Source organism: Macrotis lagotis, chromosome 1, assembly GCF_037893015.1.
Source record: "Macrotis lagotis isolate mMagLag1 chromosome 1, bilby.v1.9.chrom.fasta, whole genome shotgun sequence".
NCBI classification, from domain to species: Eukaryota; Metazoa; Chordata; class Mammalia; order Peramelemorphia; family Peramelidae; genus Macrotis; species Macrotis lagotis.
In genome coordinates this window covers 782565179-782585664 of record NC_133658.1, presented here as the reverse complement: position 1 = coordinate 782585664, position 20486 = coordinate 782565179, and the positions used below count along the sequence as shown (strand labels likewise).

Here is a 20486-nt window from a genome sequence, read left to right as displayed (position 1 = left end):
AACTTATTGAGAACAGAGCAGCTAGGTGGCATAGTGGACACAGTGCTGGGTCTGGAGTTAGGAAGATGAGTCTTCTTGAGTTCAAATCTGACTAGCTGTGAGATCCTGAGCAAGTCACTTAATCCTATTTACCTCTATTTCCTCATCTGTTCCCTGAACTGGGGAAGGGAATGGCAAGCCACTGCAGTATCTTTGCCCAACCCCCAAAATTCCCAAATCGGGTCATGAAGAGTCAGAGGTGATTGAATGTATTGAGTACCTGAGTGATTTGGCCCCTTGAAGAAGAGGAGAGGGCAGAGACTTGAGGCAGGTAGATCAATTAGAAGGCTGTTGAAATAGTCCCACAAAAATTGATCAGGGCCAGAATTATCTAGCCTTTTTACATAGAGCCCTGCACATAGTAGGCACTTAATAAATATTTAATAAGTGTCAGCAAGAATAGATTTTAGTTTATTTGTCCTAAGGATTTGGATGATATTCCTGGCTCATTAATTAATACCTGTGTGACCTGGGCAAGTTTCTCCACCTTGATGAGTTTAAGTTTCTTCATTTTTAGATCATTCTAAGGGCTCTTAGAAATCCTATGAAATGAATACTCTGAAAGTTATCAGATGACCAGAATCCACATACTTTGAGTCATTACTTATGTGGCTTTGAGTAAATCACTTAACTTCTGAGGGTCCTCAGTTTCCTCATTCATAAAATGAGGGGATTAGAGAAGATGATCTTTAAAGTCCCTTTCATGTGGCTAGTGGTAGGTTAGCTTATTCATGTGCACCCTCTGCTGGGCAGGCAGGGTTAGTACTCCTGGATATAGATTATTCTTTCAGTGGTTTAGCCTTTGAAAAAAAAGTTATAACAGTGACAGGTCTAAGGACCCTAGGGAGCATTTAGTCCATTTTCTTTATTTTTAAATTTTCTTTTTGAATTATTAGGACCTTTATAAACATTAACAAGCATGAACATTTCCACAAAGAACAGAAAAAAAGATTGTCAAAAATACATATATATATATATATATATACATATATAGTGCTTATATATGCAAAATAAACATTTATGCATCTGTGATACATACATATCACATATAACACATATATATATATAAAATTGAAAGTGGTAGTTCTAACATAGACCTCCTTTACTTCTGCCTACTCTTTTTTCCCCCTTAGGAACAAGAAGGTGTATTTAAGTATTGTTGTAGTTAGCAGAAGCTAAAGAAAGTAAAGTGCATAGGCAATTGAAAGCCCTAAGGAGATTAGCTAGTCAGATATGAACTCTGCATAGTTTGTCCTTTATATCTATCTATCACTTCAAATTACTTTCCAGAATGATTGGATCAATTCACAGTCAAGCAAATCAATTCAACAGCACTTTAGCATACCTATTTTTGCAAGGAAACTATAACAATTAATCTGGTCATTTCAAAACCATGTTGTCTTTTTGCCCCTGGTACCCTAGTCTCTGATAGATGAAATTTCATCTTATCTTTCCACCATATTGCTTTGAAGTCTGTTCCACTTAAAGGTGTGTTTTTTAATAACCTTTATAACATTATCTCCCTTTTATGTTTTATTTTCTGCTACTAGAATATAGGGAAAGTAAGTGGTGAAGTCCAGTCCTAGAGTTTGGAAGACCTGAGTTCAAATGTGGCCCAAGACATTTATTAACTAAGTGACTCTGGGTAAGTCACTAAAACCCCTCAATTTTTTCATCTATAAAATGAGCTTGGGAAGGAAATGGCAAAGCATTCCTGTAAACTTAATACAAAAATTCCAAATGGAATAACAAAGAATCAGATGTGATTGATACGAATGAATAACAACTAGAATGCAAATTTCTTAAGGGCAGAGACTGTCTTGGAAAAGGTTAAGGTTGAAACCTCTCCATTTTACTCACTGATTTAAGTCATTGGAAAATATTTCCTAAACAATCAGACCAGAGCCCTAAAAATTTACTGAATAAATCAAAGATTTTGTAGGAGAGACTGGGCCAGCAATTCACATAAAAGGGAGAAGATAGTTCAGAATTGGGGATGGAAGAAGAGACTCTGATCGTCTGCATTCTAGACATTGGAGAAAACATGGAGCAAAGCTGTGATGGGGAAACATCCCCCTCTTGTCTCGTCTCTCCACAGACACTATAACACAATTTGCTTTTTCATTTCCCAAATGTTTCCAGTAAATTGAATTTTATTTCAAATACAGTCTCATTCACAAAAAGACCAACTAAAAGTAGATATAAATAAATGGTTAGATGGAGAGCCTACTCTCTACTCAGGTGTTGGGAATTTTCCTGAGTGCCAAAGGGGACAGGACTTGGAATTTTTCATCTAAAATAAAACTTCCTAAAGTCAAAGAGGAGTCAGGCCAAGTAGACACCTACGATGTGTGAAGCTGTGTTAAGGGATACCAGGGATACCAAAAAAGGCAAACCTCCAAAAATAGTCCCTAGTCTCAAGAATCACACAGAGAAGGATAAGAATGTTACCAAGGGAAGAGGTACAGCATGGAAAGAGAGAAAAGGGAAGCCTTGTTGGAAATCACAGCTTTTGACTTGTGCTTTAGAATTCATTAGATGTAAAGGAGAAAAGAAGACATTTCAGGCAATGAGCACAGACACTCATAAAGGGGATTGCATTTTTCTTAAAATGTATAGGACTTTGGGGCAGCTAGGTGGTGCAGTGGATAGAGCACCTGCCCTGGAGTCAGGAGTACCTGAGTTCAAATCTGGTCTCAGACACTTAATAATTTCTTTGTGTGGCATAATCATAGAAATGATGACTGCAAAGTCAGAAAAAACAGAAAAGGATTGTAAACCTCTAAAAATAATAAAATTATCACTTTTTAAAAATCACTATTATGTACTTTACATATGTGAGGAATATGGGGGTATTTGGTTTCCACAAGAATGTGAAGAGAGATTGTTAGTTTACATTACAAAAACTGGGGTCTGCCTGTATTGGTGCCTATGGGCAGGCATGTGAATATATGACAAAAAAAATTGGCCCCAACCTATTCAAAACCTGAGATTAGATCAGGTCTGCCCCATCTAGTTTTGAGTTAACCTAGAATCTTCATCCTTCTCCTTTGTGCATGCTTAAGGAGATTACTGTTCTCCCTCCCCTGTGCTCTTTAGTATAATGAGCAGGACTGGGAAAAGCATATGGAGGTGAATGTATCAATTAGTTTGTGACCCTGGTCAAAGATTGGCATGAAGGGGGTGTAACAAGCTTTTTTTTTTTTAGATTTTTTTTGCAAGGCAGTGGGGTCAAGTGGCTTGCCCAAGGCCACACAACTAGGTAATTATTAAGTGTCTGAGGCCGAATTTGAACTCAGGTCCTCCTGACTCCAGAGTCAGTACTCTATCCACTGCACCACCTAGCCGCCCCAGTAACAAGCTTTTCAAACTGCATCTAAGATCCATCATTGCTGTGATTTCAGGGGCCCCTCCCTTTCCTTAAGAGATGTGGTCCTTTTATTGGGATGTCTTAATAAAAGCCATTTTAATCACTCTGGACTATTTATAATGATGAGCCACTGATAACACATAGAACTAGAAGCCCCACCAAAACCATAAAGTTTATATTTAGTGAATAAAACATGTAATTGTATTATAACATAAATTTGTCAAAAAATCAATATGGTAGGTATTATTATAAATATTAAATAAGCATTTTGTCAACATCAATTTTACTTGCCTTCTTAGAATGTAGAAGGGTTCTGGATGGGAAGAATGTAATACAGAGGGTTGTTAAAGAAAGTTTGAAATTTCTTTTTACCTTGAAAAATTTCCTCTGCAAGGATATCCAAAAATGATTCCCCCTAAAATTTGAGTTCCTGACAAAGAGTGGGTAAAAGAAATGGATTTTTAGAAATTTCACTTCAGAAAAAGAAGCCAAAGAAATGGGGATGTAAAAGCTAACAGAAAATACAGCCAGGAAAAAACAAAAACAAAAGCAGGGAAGACTTAAATGAACGGAATCAGAATAGTGTATGTAGAAATGATGATCAGCTTTATAATCCTTAATAAGACAATGATCCCAGACATCCCAAAAGACCCGTGATGAAAAATGCCATGCCTCTCCAAGGAGATGCTTTCTTCACTTAATTTTTCTTACTTTTTTTTTTTCCAAAATGGTTAATATGGAAATTATGGTGTATGATTTCATTAATACCATACTTTCTTCTCTTCTTCATGGGTTAGGGAGAGAATTTAGAACTCAAAAGTTTTTTTTAAAAATCAAAGTTAAAGTAAATAAATTTAAGAAAAAAATGGCACAGAAGGGAGCCTTCCGCGCCCAGCCCTTCCTCCACACAGTTTTTTCTTTCCTCTCCCCAAGGCCTCTCGGTCACGAGGGGGTTCCCGGATGGGCTGGGGGAGGCGGCCTTAGGCTTCGGCAGGAGCAGGGAGGCTTGTGGGAATTGTAGTCGCAGCCCCGTGGGTTGATGGGAAATGGAGTGCCGCTCTTTCCAAGATGGCTGCCCCCAGGTAAGGCGCTGCGGGGAGCGCGGGGGGTTGGTCGGGCCCCCGGGGTGGTTCTTCCTAACGAAGCGGCGGGTCGCGGCGCCCGCTGCTCCATCCTGGGCAGAACTGGGGGGTCGAATTCCGAGGGCTCCCGGGCCGGGGTCCGCGTGCTGCCCGCGGGGGGGGGGCGAGGGGAAGTGCCCCCCGGTGGCCGCGCCCGCGTTCTGGCCAAGGCGCCACGGAGGGCGCCAGTGTTTTGGGGTGCGCGGGCCCGAGTGTGGTGAGGTCATTCTGTCCCCCCGGTTCTCCTCGGCCGCTCCCCGGCATTTTTACAGCGGAGGCCCAGATAAGACCCGGGCACGGATCCGAGCTGACTCCAAATCCAGGGATTTGCCCCTAATGTAGTGTTTGAACTTCACGGGGTGGCCGTAAGAATAAAATAGTTATTTTCAAAATATTTATTTTTACAAAAAAAAAACAAAGTTTCTATTGGGATATATTTACTTTTACAATACCTTCCCTGAATCTTGTAAAGTTTAATGCCTATGTTTTGATTCAAGTCAATCGGAATTTGGAAAGTGGGATCACTTAATGGTGTTGTTCCTTGTGGCGTTGGATTCCTCTTTATGACCCCATTTGGGGTTTTCTTGGCCATTTGGAATGGTACGCCATTTCCGTCTCCAATTTGTTTTACAGATGAGGAAACTGAGGCAAAGAGTGTTAAGTAACTTTTTCAGTCACACAGCTAGCTAGTACTGAGACCAGATTTGAATTCACAAAGATGAATCTTCCTCATTGCAGGTCCCTGGCCCTCTATCCTCTTAGTATGGCAGAAGTCTTATTCACTTAGGGACAACTGACTCTACCTATAGGATGCCCAACTGGTAATCTGGGGACCTGGGTTTGATTGTGACTCTTTTACTTCCTATTGGTTTGACACTAGTCAAGTCAGTCCATAAATATTTATTAAAGGCCCACCTTATCCCACACTGTACTAAAATAGAAAAAAGAATTCCAAGGGGGAAAGAGTACGGGGAAGTTACCAGCAGCGTTCTTTGGAATGGCAGCTGGTTGCTGTTTGTCCTTGGATCTTGACTGAAGGTGATGCCATGACTTGCAAATGAATTGGATTTAAGTGAGGGAGGGCTGATTAGGAAGAGAAGAGATATTTGGTCTAGGGGTTATCCTTAAATAGGGCTTCTGGGAGGAGCTTTCAGTTCTGTTCTCCATTTAGAGGAAAAGAGTTAGGACCCTGGGGCAGAAGGTATTGATGAGGGGTGAATTCCTGAACATTCTTGAAGGATGTAGAGGTTCTTGGGGATATGATTGAGAAGCCCAGGAATGTAGATAGATGGGAAATGAAGCAATCATTTATTCTCTTCCTTTTGATTTCTTTTCCTGTAAAATAGAATTAATAATGGTAATTCCGCCTGTGGGAAAGTGCTTTATAATCCTTAAAAATAGCCAAATGTAGAGCACCAGCCCTTGAATCAAGAGGACCTGAGTTCAAAATGACCTGAGACATTCTATGCTTAGTTACCTGTGCAACTCTGGGCAAGTCACTTAATCCCATTGCCTTGCTTAAAAAATACACATATGGACTTCTTATTGATTTGGAAATTCCCTGCAGTGATTCCTATTCATACCTGCCCATCCAATGCATCATGGGGGGGGGGTCTTTGTTCTCCCAGAGGTCCACCTGAAGGGATTCATCCAACCTGCTGGAGGCTTTCCTGACTTTTTCCTGGCAGACACCATGAGAGTATCATGGAACTTTCTGTCTTCCTGTCATTTCTTATCACCTCATTAGCCCATCTTCTCTTCTTAATATACAATTCTTGGTGATCTCTATTTCTCCTGTTCTTTAGAATTCTTCATTGGTTCCATATTCCAGATTGTTCAAACCTCCTTTGAGCATTGCAGTTGCCCTCTGTGTGCTATTTAATTCTTAGAGACTGTTGTATTTTATTTTTTACTCCATTTAGTTCCTTCCTATTCCATTAGAGGAAGAGGTGAATCATAACAGTAAAGTAGCATGGAAGCCAAGGGCGAGGAAGATGACTCATAGCGTCAAAAGACACAAAGAGACCAGAAGAACAATTTTTTTTTCTTTTAAGAACTTCATCAGTGAAATAGAGAAGAGAACTTTACTTGGATTCTAATAACATTTCCCACCACCCTTTTCAGCCATCAGACTGATTTGTCTGTTATTCCTTTTTTCAATCCCTAAAGATCCTATACTTGGTTGAAGTAGGTTTAAGATTATAGTTGGATTGAGTAGCAGAATTAGGAGTTGATTTTTTTTAAGAATAGGAGAGAGATCTCAGCATATTTGTAGACTGAGAGGAAAGAGTCAGGAGAGAGAGAGAGAGAGAGAGAGAGAGAGAGAGAGAGAGAGAGAAATTAAAGATATAGACAGAGGACAGCAAGTTTAGGGTGTAAATGATGGGATGAGGTTAAATGGTCAGATGGAGAGGTGAACTTTGGCCAGGAAGCAGGGGAGATCCTCTCCTTCTGATAGTGGAGTGAATAATAAGTTCAATTGTTAGTGGCCATTGACCATTTGAACTTGATGATTATCTAGGAATAAAGAAAATGTAGACCTGAAATTATAATGTGAAGTGGAGAAAAATATGATTCTGTTAGAGATAACTTGAAGAAAATTCATAAATGTACTACTACATTAAGTGAAATTCTGTCTGTAGATTAAGAAAATGTTTATATTCTATATGGTCATAAGGCTCCACCTGCTGGAAACTAACTTGCTAACTGCAAACATAAATTTATTCAGATTCTAATAACATTTCTCACCATTTGTGAATCTCCAAATATTCTTTTATTCCTTTTATCTCTCTAAAGATCCTTGACCTGAAGTAGGTTTGTTAAATCCAGGAGGCTTTAAACACCAAGGATTTAGGCTTTAGTGATGAAAGCAACTAAAGAATTTTGAGCTGTGGAGGGAAGTGATCAGAGTGGTGCTTAGAGTAAATTTGGTTGTTTTATGTATAATGGAGAGAAGAGAACAATATGATGACTTTGTGGTATGTCAGGCAAAAGATAGTGAGGGCCTGGTCTACAAGCAGTAGCAGTAGAAAGGGAAATTGGATCTGTGATTTTTTGGGAGTGGAATTGACCAGATGTGATGACTTCTATGTGGATAGTAATGTAGAAAATATCAGATATCAAAGAGATTTTGAACCTAATTAACTCTGGAAAAGTAATAGAAAATTAAAATAAGCATTTAAAAAGTCCCTGATAATTCCCACTTCATACTATTTTCTTTGCATAGGAAAACCACAAACATTACTAGTATAAAAAAAATAAACTAATGACTTCAAATTATTTGATAGAGATTCTTAGAACTTTCAGATTCTATCCGAAAAGTACCACTTTGTAAAATGCTTCTTCTACCCCAAATGTGGTTCAATGAGATGGTACAATGAGGGCTATTCCTCCTAGAATCTGGAACACTCAAGATCTTAGTTCAATTCCAACCTCAGACACTTCCTGGCTATGTGACTCTGGGTAAGTCACTTAAACCTGTTATCTCAGTTTTTTTCATCTATAAAATAACCTGGAGAAGGAAAATTATCTTTGCCAAGAAAACTCCAAATGGGGGTCTTGAAGAATCAGACACAACTTGAAAGGATTACACTTTAAAAGCACAAAAATGTGCTTTAACTCATTGTTTACATTTTTGTGTTTGATGATGAAAGTATCTTGTAACAAATAGTAGTTAATAATAGTTAGCATTTATATAACTCTTTAAGGTTTACAAAGTGCTTTACATATGTTAACTCATTTATCCAAGTAGGCACTCAAATATTTATGTTAGAGAAAGGAAGAAAATCAAGTATGTTTCAAAAACAGTCATTATAGAAACAGTTGAAATATTGATGCAGGACTTCAATACTTTAGTGCACCTCTAATCTCATTTCTAATGTGGTAAATTCCATTGGATCACATCATAACCCATGCATGCCTATGATGTGGTATGAATCTGTTCATGTCCTTCCCTAGATCCTTCACAGAGGATCTATTCAGTAGTTAGATGCCTTTTTCTAGATCTTTTTCCATTTCATCAGTACCATTTAAAGACCCAGGTTATCTTTCTATTATCCTTTACTCTTTCTTTTGTAAATCAATATTTTATTTTATTTTTCCAGTTGCATGTTATGAAAGTTATTCAACATTCATCCACATGCACATGCATATTTTTAAGTTGCATAATTTCTTTCTACCCTTCTTTCCCACTCCCTTCCTCTCAGCAGCAAACAGTCTGGTGAATATTGAACATACACATTTGTGTTTAACATGTTTATAAATTAGTTATTTTCTGAACGAGGAATTAAGATTAAAGGAAAATAAAGAAAACCATGAAATAGGAAAGAAAAACATAAGAGAAATTTTTAGAAAGTGGATGTAGTGTTCATTCAGATTCTGTAGGTTTTTTGTTTTGATTTATTTTGTTTTTCTTCCTCTGGATATGAATAGCATTGTCCTAGGGTTGTCCTAGCTCTCTGAACTGCTGAGAAGAGTTGCATCCAGCAAGGCTATACATTCTGTAATTCATTCCATGCTTCTCTAGAGTCTGACCATTCATGGTTTCTTATAGAACAATAGTACATTTATATAATCATAACATGTTCACCCATTCCTATTCCTTGCTCTATGCATGTAATTTTCTTTTTTTCAAACATTTTTTCTCAATGCTAATCTATCTTCCAGAGGTATCAAATTTGGGTGGGGAGTGGGAGATAGAAGTGACCCTGTGTCTCACATCCTTATTAATAATTGGAAAATGTTTAATAAAATAAAATGCAAAATAACATAGATAAAGTTCTTTTGTAATGTTCTAAGTCAGTATACTGCCATAGGGATTTGTTTTCTATCCAAGTGTGTTACCACTGCTTTAAGCCACTGCTATGTGGTTATTCAGTGGCAATGGTTTGTAGCGCACTTTGTATCTTTTTATGCATGTTTTAAGGACACTCAAGATTCCTTGATAAATGCAACCACAGATGAAAAACATTTCCCTCTTCTTGGGAGAGAGAGAGAGAACTGTTGGTGCAAAATGTTACTTGTACTATCAGATCCACCTGTTTTGTTGGTTGATCTTAATATTTTTCTTTGTTATAAGGAGAGTTAAGAGACATCGTGGCTAGGTGAATAGAGTTGTCCTTTAAGTAGGACCACCTGAATTCAAGTCCTTTGACTAAGGAGGGGTGGGGAACCTTTTTCCTGCCAAGAGCCATTTGGATATTTATAACATCATTTGAGGGTTATATAATGATCAGACAATTCAACCCTAAAAAAACTGCTAGATTTATTGAATTTTGAGTCCTGCTTGCGGTTGCCTTGCCAATACTACACTAATATCACTTGTGGATCAGAAGTTCCCACCCTAGTATACCATTGGAGGCAAGTCACTTAACTTTTCAATGTCTCGGGCTACTCTCTTAGATCTTAAGGGACAAAGTGGATAATGATTTTCATTGGCAGAGGTGGTTCCTCATTAAAGGTGTTCTGTCTTTTTTGAAAGTGCTTTGTCAGGGGGTGGAGCCAAGATGGTGGCTTGAAGGCCGGAATTCCCAGAAACTCATTCCCCCAAAAACCCCAAAAGCCATCACATTATTCCTGGAGCCAAAATTTAGAAACTCAGAAACACTGAGTGATACAATATCCCAGTCCAAGACAACTTAGAAGTTCCGTGAGAAAGGTGCATTTCACTGGGACTGGGGGTTGGAAAAAACCTCTGTAAGTGCAGCAACAATGCAGCTGGGCAAGTGCCTAGATCCCTGGGGACACCTGGGTCTGTGACAGAGGGGGGCAGTTTCCAGGGATCACCAGGAACAGCTTTAAGGGTTGGTAAGAGAACTCTGCTGCACCAGAGTGAATGCGGAGCAAGTGCCAACCTCAGAGCAGCCCTGCATTGAGAACCTGCAGTGGGAATGGGGAAGCCAGCCTTTACCTCCAGAGTGTAGCCCACAGACAGTAAGGGGGTCTGGGGAAACTGCAAAGGTCTCTGCTCTCCCTGGGGCAGGACTCAACCATTTGCTGCTCCCACACCACCATAGCCAGGCAGGGATCCTCCTCACAGCTCCAGGGCAGAGGGGAGGGCCTGTGGTCATCTACATACCAAAGAACTGGCAAGAGAGCAGTCAAAGGCTGTCATAAGACCTTGGAGGAAATAAGGTCCCTGTGGGTTGTCCCAAAAAACTCCTAAAGCCTTGGAAGTGCAGTAAATCATCCATAGGCTGAGGAAATGAGTAAACAAAAAAAGAATAGGACCATAGAAAATTAGTTTGGTCCCATGGAAGATTCAGAAGATGACAAAATCTAAGCTTCTGAACCCAAAACCTCCAAGAGAAATAGAAAATGGGCTCAGGCTGTGGATAAGCTCAAAAAAGACTTTAAAAAGCAATTAAGGAAGAAGAACAGTTGGAAGGAGAAATAGAGCAATGCAGATAAATCATGAAAAACAAATCAGTAGCTTGGTGAAAGAAATGCAAAAAATACTGAAGAAAATAATATGTTAAAAACCAGTTTAGGCCAAATGGAAAAAGCACAAAAGGCAAATGAGGAGAAGAATGCCTTAAAAAGCAGAATTGGCCAGTTGGAAAAGGAGATTTTAAAAAGCTCTGAAGAAAATAACTCCTTCAAATGCAGAATGGAACAAAAGGAAGCTGATGACTTCGGAAGAAATCAAGAAGAAATAAAACTATTCTTAAAAAAACCCCAAAATTAGAAGAAAATGTGAAATATCTCATTGGAAAAACAACTGATCTCAAAAACTACTCCAGGAAAGATAATTTAAAAATTATTGGGCTACCTGAAAGTCACAACCAGGAAAAGAACCTAGATTTCATTTTTCAAGAAATAAAGCAACCAAATTGTCCTGAGATCCTAGAAGCAAAGGATAAACTAGAAATTGAGGGAATTCATCTATCATCTCCTGAAAGAGATCCCAAAAGAAAAAGTCCCAGGAATATTACAGGCAAATTCCAAAGCTCCCAGGTCAAAGAAAAAATACTAAAAACTACCAGAAACAAACAGTTCAACTACCATGGCTCTATAGTCAGAATTACATAGGATCTGGCAGCACCTACCTTAAGGGCTCATAGGACTTGGAATATGATGTTCTGGAAGGCAAAAGATCTTGGTTTATAACCGAGAATTAACTACCCAGCAAAACTGAACATTCTCTTTCAGGGGAAAAGATGGACTTTCAATGAAATAGGGGACTTTAAAATTTTCCTATTGAAAAAGCCAGAGCTGAATAGAAAGGAAGTACAGGACTCAGGTGAACCATAGAGGGGGTGGAAGAGAAGGAATAATTATGAGGAACTTAATGATGTTGAACTGTTTGCATTCCTGCATGGTAAGAAGATACTGATAACTCATATGAACTTTCTCATTCATAGGAGCAGTTAGAAGGAGCATTATATAGACAAGGCACAGGAAGGTGCTAAATGTAATGTATAGTAAAAAGATGGAGTCAATGGGTGGTAAAGTACTAGGAGGAAGGGAAAGGAGTGGAAGAAGGGTCTAAGATTTCACATAAAAGTGAAGAAGGGGGCCGCTAGGTGGCACAGTGGATAGAGCACCGACCCTGGAGTCAGGAATACCTGAGTTCAAATATGGCCTCAGACACTTAATAATTGCCTAGCTATGTGGCCTTGGGCAAGCCACTTAACCCCATTGCCTTGCAAAAAAGTAAAAAAAAAAGTAAAGAAGAAGCTTTTTCAAGGGAGTGGAATGGGGGAAGGTAAGGGGGAGTGAGTGAGCTTTCATTCTCATCAGAAATGGCTCAGAGAGGAAATAACATGCACACTTAATAGGGTATAGAAAGCTATCTTACCCTAGAGAACGAGAGGGAAGGGATGGGATAAGGGGGGAAGGGGGGAGTAGGTGATAGAAGAGAGGGAAGATCATGGGAGAGGGTACTCAGATACAGCACACTTCTGAACCAGGACAGTTTGAAAGAGAGAGAATAGAATAAATGAGAGTGGGGAGTAATAGAGTGAAGGGAAATATGGCTAGTTAATAGCAACTGTGGGGAAAATATTGAAGCAACTTCTTTGTGGAACTCATGATAAAGAAGGCAGTTTATCCCAGAGACAGATCCATTGGAATCTGAACACAGACTGAAGTACACTTTTCTTTCTCTCTTACTATTCTTGAGGTTTCTCAACTTTTTTTTGGTGGGGGTTATATTTACTCTCACAACAAGATTATTGTAATGATATAAAATAAATAAATCAAAAAAAAAAGAAAAAAAAGTGCTTCATCAGTCCAAATAAGAAAGTTCAAAGGTGGAGATGACCACCAAAGGAAAGCAATTCTAGATATAGCAAAAGATATCCAGTAAAAACTTTTAAAAGGCTGTCATAAAGAATAACTCTATTCCGTGATCCTCAGATTATTAAATTGAAGCAAGGAAGCAGAGAAATGTATGCTTATCAAAGGTATTACCCTTCCATAGAGGTTGTCTTCTACAAGATCCACAAGGAAGAGGAAATCTCTATTGATGTTTTAGTCCTCTCTCTATATATAATCTTATTTGTCGTCTTATTTTGATTGCATCAGCTTGAGAAGGTCCCTTTAGTAAGATCAGTGATTTCTCAAAAAAAAGATCAGCCTAACAATTCATGGAAAAACTAAAGGGATGAAAATGATCTATTAATCATTCTATGGCCCAGTAGCCTGGCAGTCCATTGAATTAATGTTTGTGTTTGCATACCAGCCTGTAGGTCCTTCTACTGATATTGTTAAACCTGGTATTTATAGGTTTTGTTAAGGTTTGCAAAGTATTTTACAAATATCTCATTTTATCCTCAACAACTTTGGGAGGTAAGAGGCTATTATTACCCTGTTTGCAAAAGAGCAAACTGAGGCAGATTGCTACTTGAGGAATTATAGCTAGTAAGGGTATGAAGCCAGCTATAATTCAGGCTTTGCTAATCTAGGGTCCTAAACTCTAGACAGTGTACCATCTCACTTCCTCAAATCCCTTTATATTGTCTAGGCCTCTAATAGTTATTGTTTATATTATCTTGGCTCTTGTACATTCATTGTGCATAATTCATGTAGATCCTTCCATGCTTCTCTATTTTTATCATACTCATAGTTTCTTATAGCACAGCAATATTCTACTGGAATCATCTGATATCATAATGTGTCTAGTCATCCCCAGTTGATGAGTATCTGCTTTATTTTGATTTCTTTATTATCACCAAAAATGCTATAAAATACTACCACAAAAAAAGTTATAAATATTTCAAGAGCCATCTTTTTTAATACAGATGTTTTCATGTCAGTATTGTGTGGTTGGGATTCTGAGTTTGAAGTCTTTAAGAAATCAAAGGAACCCAGGGAGGAGTGGAGACAAGAATGGAAGGTGCAAGGTACAAGGCAGAAATACATTTTAAAAAATTAAGACTTAATGAAAAATGCTATCCACATTCAGGGAAAGAACTGAATGGAATCTGAATGCAGATTGAAGTATGTTGTTTTCACTTTATTTTTTTTCATGTTTTTTTTCTTTTTGCAAACTATAATTCTTTTACACAGTTTCTTCTTTCACATCATGACTAATATTGAAATATTTTTACATAATTGCACATATAACATGTCAAATTACTTACCATTTTAGGGAGGGGGAGAAAACGGATGGAAAAAATTGAAATCATATGTTATGAAAAATGAATGTTAAAAATCTTGTTTATATTTAATTGGAAAAAATAAAATACTATTGAAGAAAAAAAGATTATACTTTGAGTTATAAATATTCAATTCATGTTTTTCTGCAGTGCCAGGATGGACAACTACAACCAAAGTCATACAAAACTTAGTAAAACTGAGAAGAAATTCTTGAGGAAACAAACCAAAGCCAGATACACATTACTAAGACATGAAGGCATTGAAAGTGTATCCCATGTCACTGAGGTACCTCAGAACTTTTATTATCTTTTGATTGTAAATGTAATTACCATGCTACTTTCAAATATTAATGCATATTAATAATCTCTTCAGTGAAGGAGCTTTGAGGAGATGTCTTTACTCAGTTACACTTGAGGGTTATTTAACATTCTGTTTGGAACCATATTATGATCATATATAATTATATATTCATATTTAATTCAGCCATATGAATTCCCATTGCTTTTGCTGAGTAGATAGAGGAAGATTATTTTAGGAGCACATATCACTTGGGAAACTAGAGAAAACTTGAATTTAAATTCCCATTTTGTCATTTTAAGCTGCGGGGGACTAAGTAACTAATATTTCTGAACTTCAGATTCCTTACCTGTAAAATAGAAATATTTACTATCTCACATAATTATTGTGAAGACCAGGTGAAACACCATATATTAATAACTGATAACAATTCATATATGTAATGCTTCAATATTTGCAGAGCACTTTCTAACAATCCTGTGTGGTAGGTGATACAATTATTTTTAGCCTCATTTTGCACTTTGAACCCTGGTCTCCTGCATCTAATTTTAGAACTCTTTTTTGCTATGTTGCTTCAGAAGGATTATAAATATAACATGGTGTTACTATTGTTTATAATTTCAGTTTTGGTCCATTTTGAATCAGAGTATGGAGACTTAATGAATTTAAAGCAAATATATGAGTAGATAACAGGGTTAACATTATTTGTTGAGAAGCAATTTGACCTCTGGCAGATAAGAGCTCTGGCATTGGAACTGAATAATAATGATAGGGGAATTTAAAGGAAATTTCTGATAAAGAGAATGGAAATAAAATGACTTAAAGTGACTTAAAAAAAGAATTAATGCCTAAGTATATTTGCTTAAGTATATTCTTATAGCACAGTATTCCACTAGAATCATCTGCTATCATAATGTGTCTAGTCATCCCCAGTTGATGAGTATCTGCTTTATTTCCATTTCTTTATTACCACCAAAAATGCTATAAAATACTACCACAAAAAAAGTTATAAATATTTCAAGAGCCATCTTTTTTTAATACAGATGTTTTCATGTCAGTATTGTGTGGTTGGGATTCTGAGTTTGAAGTCTTAAGAAATCAAAGGAACCCAGGGAGAAGTGGAGACATGAATGGGAGGTGCAAGGTACAAGGCAGAAATACATTTTAAAAAATTAAGACTTAATGAAAAATGCTATCCACATTCAGGGAAAGAACTGAATGGAATCTGAGTGCAGATTGAAGCATGTTGTTTTCACTTTATTTTTTTCATGTTTTTCATATTTGAGGAATTATATTAAATGAAGTGTTACTCGAAAACATTCAAAGATATTTAAGCCATTTGCCCTCCTTCCACCTGTCTCTCAGCTTCTACCAATAGCACTGTTTGTTTCTTTTGAGGTTTTTGGAGAGGTAGACAAAAGATTAAATGGTGAATGCTGCAGCCATCCTTTTTTATTTTCTGACTCCCCTGGCTTTGTTTAGCAGCTTTGATCAAACACCACAGGTGATACCTAAAGAGTGATATTACAATGGAACTTCTTATTTTATGTTTTCTGTGATTAGCAAACTGTATTCTGGCCCCTCTGGTCTTTCCTGGATGTTTGGATCTTTTCCTTCTTTTTTTATAAGTTGTTAGTACTTCACAAATTTCTCTTCAACTTTTGGCATGAGGACCATGAAAAAAACAAGAATTGATAGACCTGATCTCACACATGCTTTTGACCCTTGAAGAAAAAAAAAATTGTTGCTCTTTTATCTGGCTTAAAAACAACTGAATTGTTTTTTTATAGCTAAAAAAATCTTCATTTTTATACATGTTGACAAAGATTCACATGTTGTGGAAAAAAATGTATTTGTCAAACAATTCATTATTTTATGATCTGGTTCATAGGATCATTAGCTAGAAGAGACCTGAAAGGTCATTTAGTTCAACCTACATTTTCCTTTCTGCCCCCATTTTATAGATAATGAAAATTAGTCCTAGAATAATTAATTGAATTGCCCATATTCAACCAGATAACAAGTGGCAGAACTGGGTTTTGAACCCAAATCTTCTAATTTTTGAACCATTGTGCTCACTTTTGGACTGATCTACAGATGATTTAGAGAAGACTTTTAAAGGAAATTAGTGGTCTTCAGGACTTTCTTTGAGAACTATTACCCTAGAGGTAAGAGAAGTACTATGAACACTTTGCTTCTTAAATATTTTATGGTGAGAGGGAAATTATTCAAGCTCTTAAATTTTATACCACATTTTCTGGACTTTAAAAAAAGATTGGTTTTCAGAAAAAAACAACTAAATGAAATGGTGGTAAATATTGGTGTGAGTTTGTTACCTTTTGGCTAAAACTAAAAATTAAAGTTAGTTTTATTAAAGTAAAGTGTAAGAGAAGAACAATAAATTTGAAGCATTAATATGAAATCGTCAGGTTAAAAAGAAGAATGAGATAAAAAAGAAACTCTCTTAATGCCTGCATTGTTCTTTCTCTTTCTTACTCACTTTGCTTTTTTTTTTCCCTCTCCAAAGGCAACAGTTTGGCACTTTGGCTGTTGCAATCTGAGGACATGTTTGTGTACCTACTTACTGACCTATCTACCTGTAAATCTTTCTTTCTCTGCCACTCTCTATCTCTTTCTCTCAGTCTCTGTCACAGGAACACAGACACACACACACACACACACACACACACACACACACACACAGACTTTTCCTTTGTTCTTAAGGTTATCCTGAAATTTCTGTCATTTGCCTTATGCTCTCATCTTATGGACCCATAATAGATATATAACATCGAATTCTAGTCAATTTTTTGTATTTATTGTTATAGTAAGATTTGTGTTTTTTGTTATAGTAAGATTCTCTGTATGGAAGTGTGAGGGTCAGTTTTCAGTTATTGTCTAGTTTACTTTAGTTGTCATCAACTTTTATTCTTTAAAGTTTTTATGGCAGAGACATATTTTCCTACTTGTTTGTCCTTTATGAAGGCATAGTGAGTCACAAACAAATTTTATCCTTGATGAGATGCTTATTTCTGCTGTGTTTCAATATTCTCAGAAATAGTAGATAATATGATCTTGGATTTTGTCCCAGACCAGATAGCAAGGACTTTTCTCTCTAACAGACTTGGTTGTGAGATGTGTCATCAAAAGAAAAATATAAAGAAAAAATTTCCCTGAATAAAGATTAGTACTAGGCAGCAAAAAAAGCAAAAACAGTCCCAAAAGACACACCACATTTAGTGAAATGGGTGATGTCTATCACTTTACAAATTTAACTAGCCTGATGTTGAACTAATTTTTTTTTTTAGTTTTTTTTTTTTTGCAAGGCAATGGGTTTAAGTGGCTTGCCCAAGGCCACACAGCTAGGTAATTATTAAGTGTCCGAGATCAGATTTTGAACTCAGGTACTCCTGACTCCAGGGTCAGTACTCTATCCACTGTGCCACCTAGCCGCCCCGCTGTGCCACCTAGCCGCCCCTGAACTAATTTTTAATTTTATTTTAAATAGAACCAATAATTAATGCTGCATTGGAGTTTTAATCAATTCTTGGCTATAATGTAAAATAGTTGTGTTAGGATGCCTTTGTGTGATTATATTAAATTTATATTTATAGTTAATAAGTAAGATCTATTTTTTTACTTTGAACTAGTGTGTGTTATTTTTTAAAAGCCTATATGTACAATAAATTGACATTTGCTATAGACACAAAGTATCAAATTAATTGTATTTTTGGCTTTTTGTATAAAATTATTAAATCAATTTATCATTGAATAAAAATGAAACAATACTTGTTTTTTTCTTTTGGCATTGTTGTATTAGTAAAATACTCTTTTAGGTTAAACAAATAAATTTTGATTGCTAATGCTACTTCTTTTTTGTTTTAATTAGAGCCTGGTCATTGCCAATGGAGGTTTGGGTAACAGTGTGAGCAGGACCCTGCTGCTTAAAGTATTAGAGAGATATGGATCAGTGGAAGCTCTCTTAATGCCGCCTAACAAACCATACTCCTTTGTAAGATATAGGACCAAAGAGGAATCCCAAAAAGCCTATGTAACACTCAATGGAAAGGAAATAGTAGATGACCTGGGACAAAATATCACTCTGTACTTAAACTTTGTAGAAAAAGGTATTTTATTTATCTATCCTCTGAAAATAATTCTGAATTTTGCCTTGGTTCATGTTCTTTTATAAAATTGGGAATTTAGAGCTTATAAAATGAAGCTATTAGAGTAACTAGGGAGGGAGTACAGTGGATAGAGGGCTGGGCCTGAAGTCATCTTCTGAGTTCAAATCTGGCCTAACATACTACTTATGTGTCCCTTGGCAAGTCACTTATCCCCGTTTACCTCAGCTTCCTCACCTATAAAATGAACTGGGGAAGGAAACAACAAACTATTCCAGTATCTTGCCAAGAAAACCCTGAAAATGTAGTCATAAAGAGTTGGATGTGCCTGAATAACAATACAACATTTAGCCTTTGGTTCTATTGAAAGTACAAATATGTCAAATTGGTATACATTGAGGCATCTTGGTACTATCCCATTCCTAATATAATACTAATCAACTAAAGGCATTTTGAGATTCAGGTTCATTGTTGAGAATCAATCTCTCTGACCATCTGCTTAAAATTGGAAATGGAAGAAACTCTATATTTACTTGTCCTTCCAAGGAATTTAATAGATCAACTTTACATTGCCTCAAAATGTATTTCAAAATGAAATTTTACAGGATCATTTTTAAAGAATTCATACACACACACACACACACACACACACACACACAATGTTTCTTCTCTGCCTAATTGCAAAATATATATACAGTTTTAAATCTATGGCCTAAATTTAGACCTCTCCTCCTATCCTTGATTAGATTATGTCTGAGTTTTATATGCCTCTAAACAATTTTTTAAAATTAAAGTTAAGAAACAAGATTTCATTAGAAAATTTAATATTGTTCTTGTCATTTCTGGTTACTCTTTTTTTTCTTCTCAAGGACACTTAATAAAAAGTAGCCTAGAGTAAGTGAATTTAGGAACTTTTTCTTCTTTGAAATTTGGTAATACAATCTGCCAAATTTCCAAGGCTGCTGTAACATTTGTAAATGTATAACTTTGTGAATGAGAATAGAACAAAATCAAAATTATTTTGGTACTTGTCAGTAGTAAATACCCACTGAACTGCAAATTCAGAAAGTGTTTTTACTTTTTCTGTTATTTCAGAGAGAAGTATAAGTTTTATTTAAGCATATAATTGATTTATGTTTTATTCAAAGAATACTAAGTACAATTTTATCCTTAAAATGAAATCATTCACAAGATTTTTATCAATGTCATTTATATAACATACTTCAATATTTAAATTAGTGAAATGTGTTGATAAACTACAATAAAATCTTATTTAGATTTATAACTTATAGCTTACATTTATATAACTCCTTTATCCTCCCAAAGTGCTTTCCATATGTTCTTTTCAGGTCAACAGCAAATGTTTATTAAGCAAATATTGTATATAAGACATGGTGTTTTATATACTCTTGGGATAGAAAGACATAGGAAGAAATGGCCTGTCCTTAAAATATTTGTATTCTACTCAGAAGATAGAATATTACACAAAAAGGTAAATAAATGTAAAACAGCTTGAAGAGGACAAGGAATATATGAGAACTAGAAATTGTAGGCACTATGAAGACAACTCATTTCTATTATTCTGTTGACCTGATGAGGTTCCCAGTGCTAGCCTTCTCCCTATTCTTAAGATAAGGAAACAAACTTAGAGGAGTTAAGTGCTTTGCCCAAACTCATATAATGATGATAATAATATTAGCTAATATTTCTATGGGACTTTAAGATATGTAAAGTGCTTTACATATTTTATCTCATTTGATCTTTACAGCAACTCTCTAAGGTTGGTACTGTTATTCTCATTTTTAATAGATAAGGAAACTGAGGCATAGAGAGGTCAAATGACTGCCAAAATCACAAACTAGTAAGTGTCTGAGGCAGCAACTGAACTCAGTTCTTCCTAACCCCAAGTCCCCTACTCTGTCTACAATACCGTTT

The 20486-nt window shown here is 36.4% G+C and overlaps 1 protein-coding gene and 1 long non-coding RNA gene across 3 annotated transcripts in view; one reads left to right on the top strand and one right to left on the bottom strand.

Moving 5' to 3' along the window:
• Window positions 1-20486, bottom strand: part of LOC141488299 (uncharacterized) — a 90917-nt gene that overhangs the window by 16227 nt on the left and 54204 nt on the right. The window lies entirely within an intron of this gene.
• The window catches only part of ALKBH8 (alkB homolog 8, tRNA methyltransferase), a 51857-nt gene continuing 35827 nt past the window's right edge, over window positions 4457-20486 (top strand). Inside the window, exons 1-3 of one of the 2 annotated variants that reach the window (XM_074216604.1) lie at window positions 4457-4491; window positions 14280-14415; window positions 18317-18554. In XM_074216604.1, the coding sequence (XP_074072705.1) occupies window positions 4478-4491; window positions 14280-14415; window positions 18317-18554 (388 nt within the window). In that variant the 5' untranslated portion in view covers window positions 4457-4477. Of the gene's footprint in view, window positions 4492-14279; window positions 14416-15470; window positions 15572-18316; window positions 18555-20486 lie in introns of those variants that run through there. The other variant, XM_074216605.1, reaches the window with a different exon arrangement.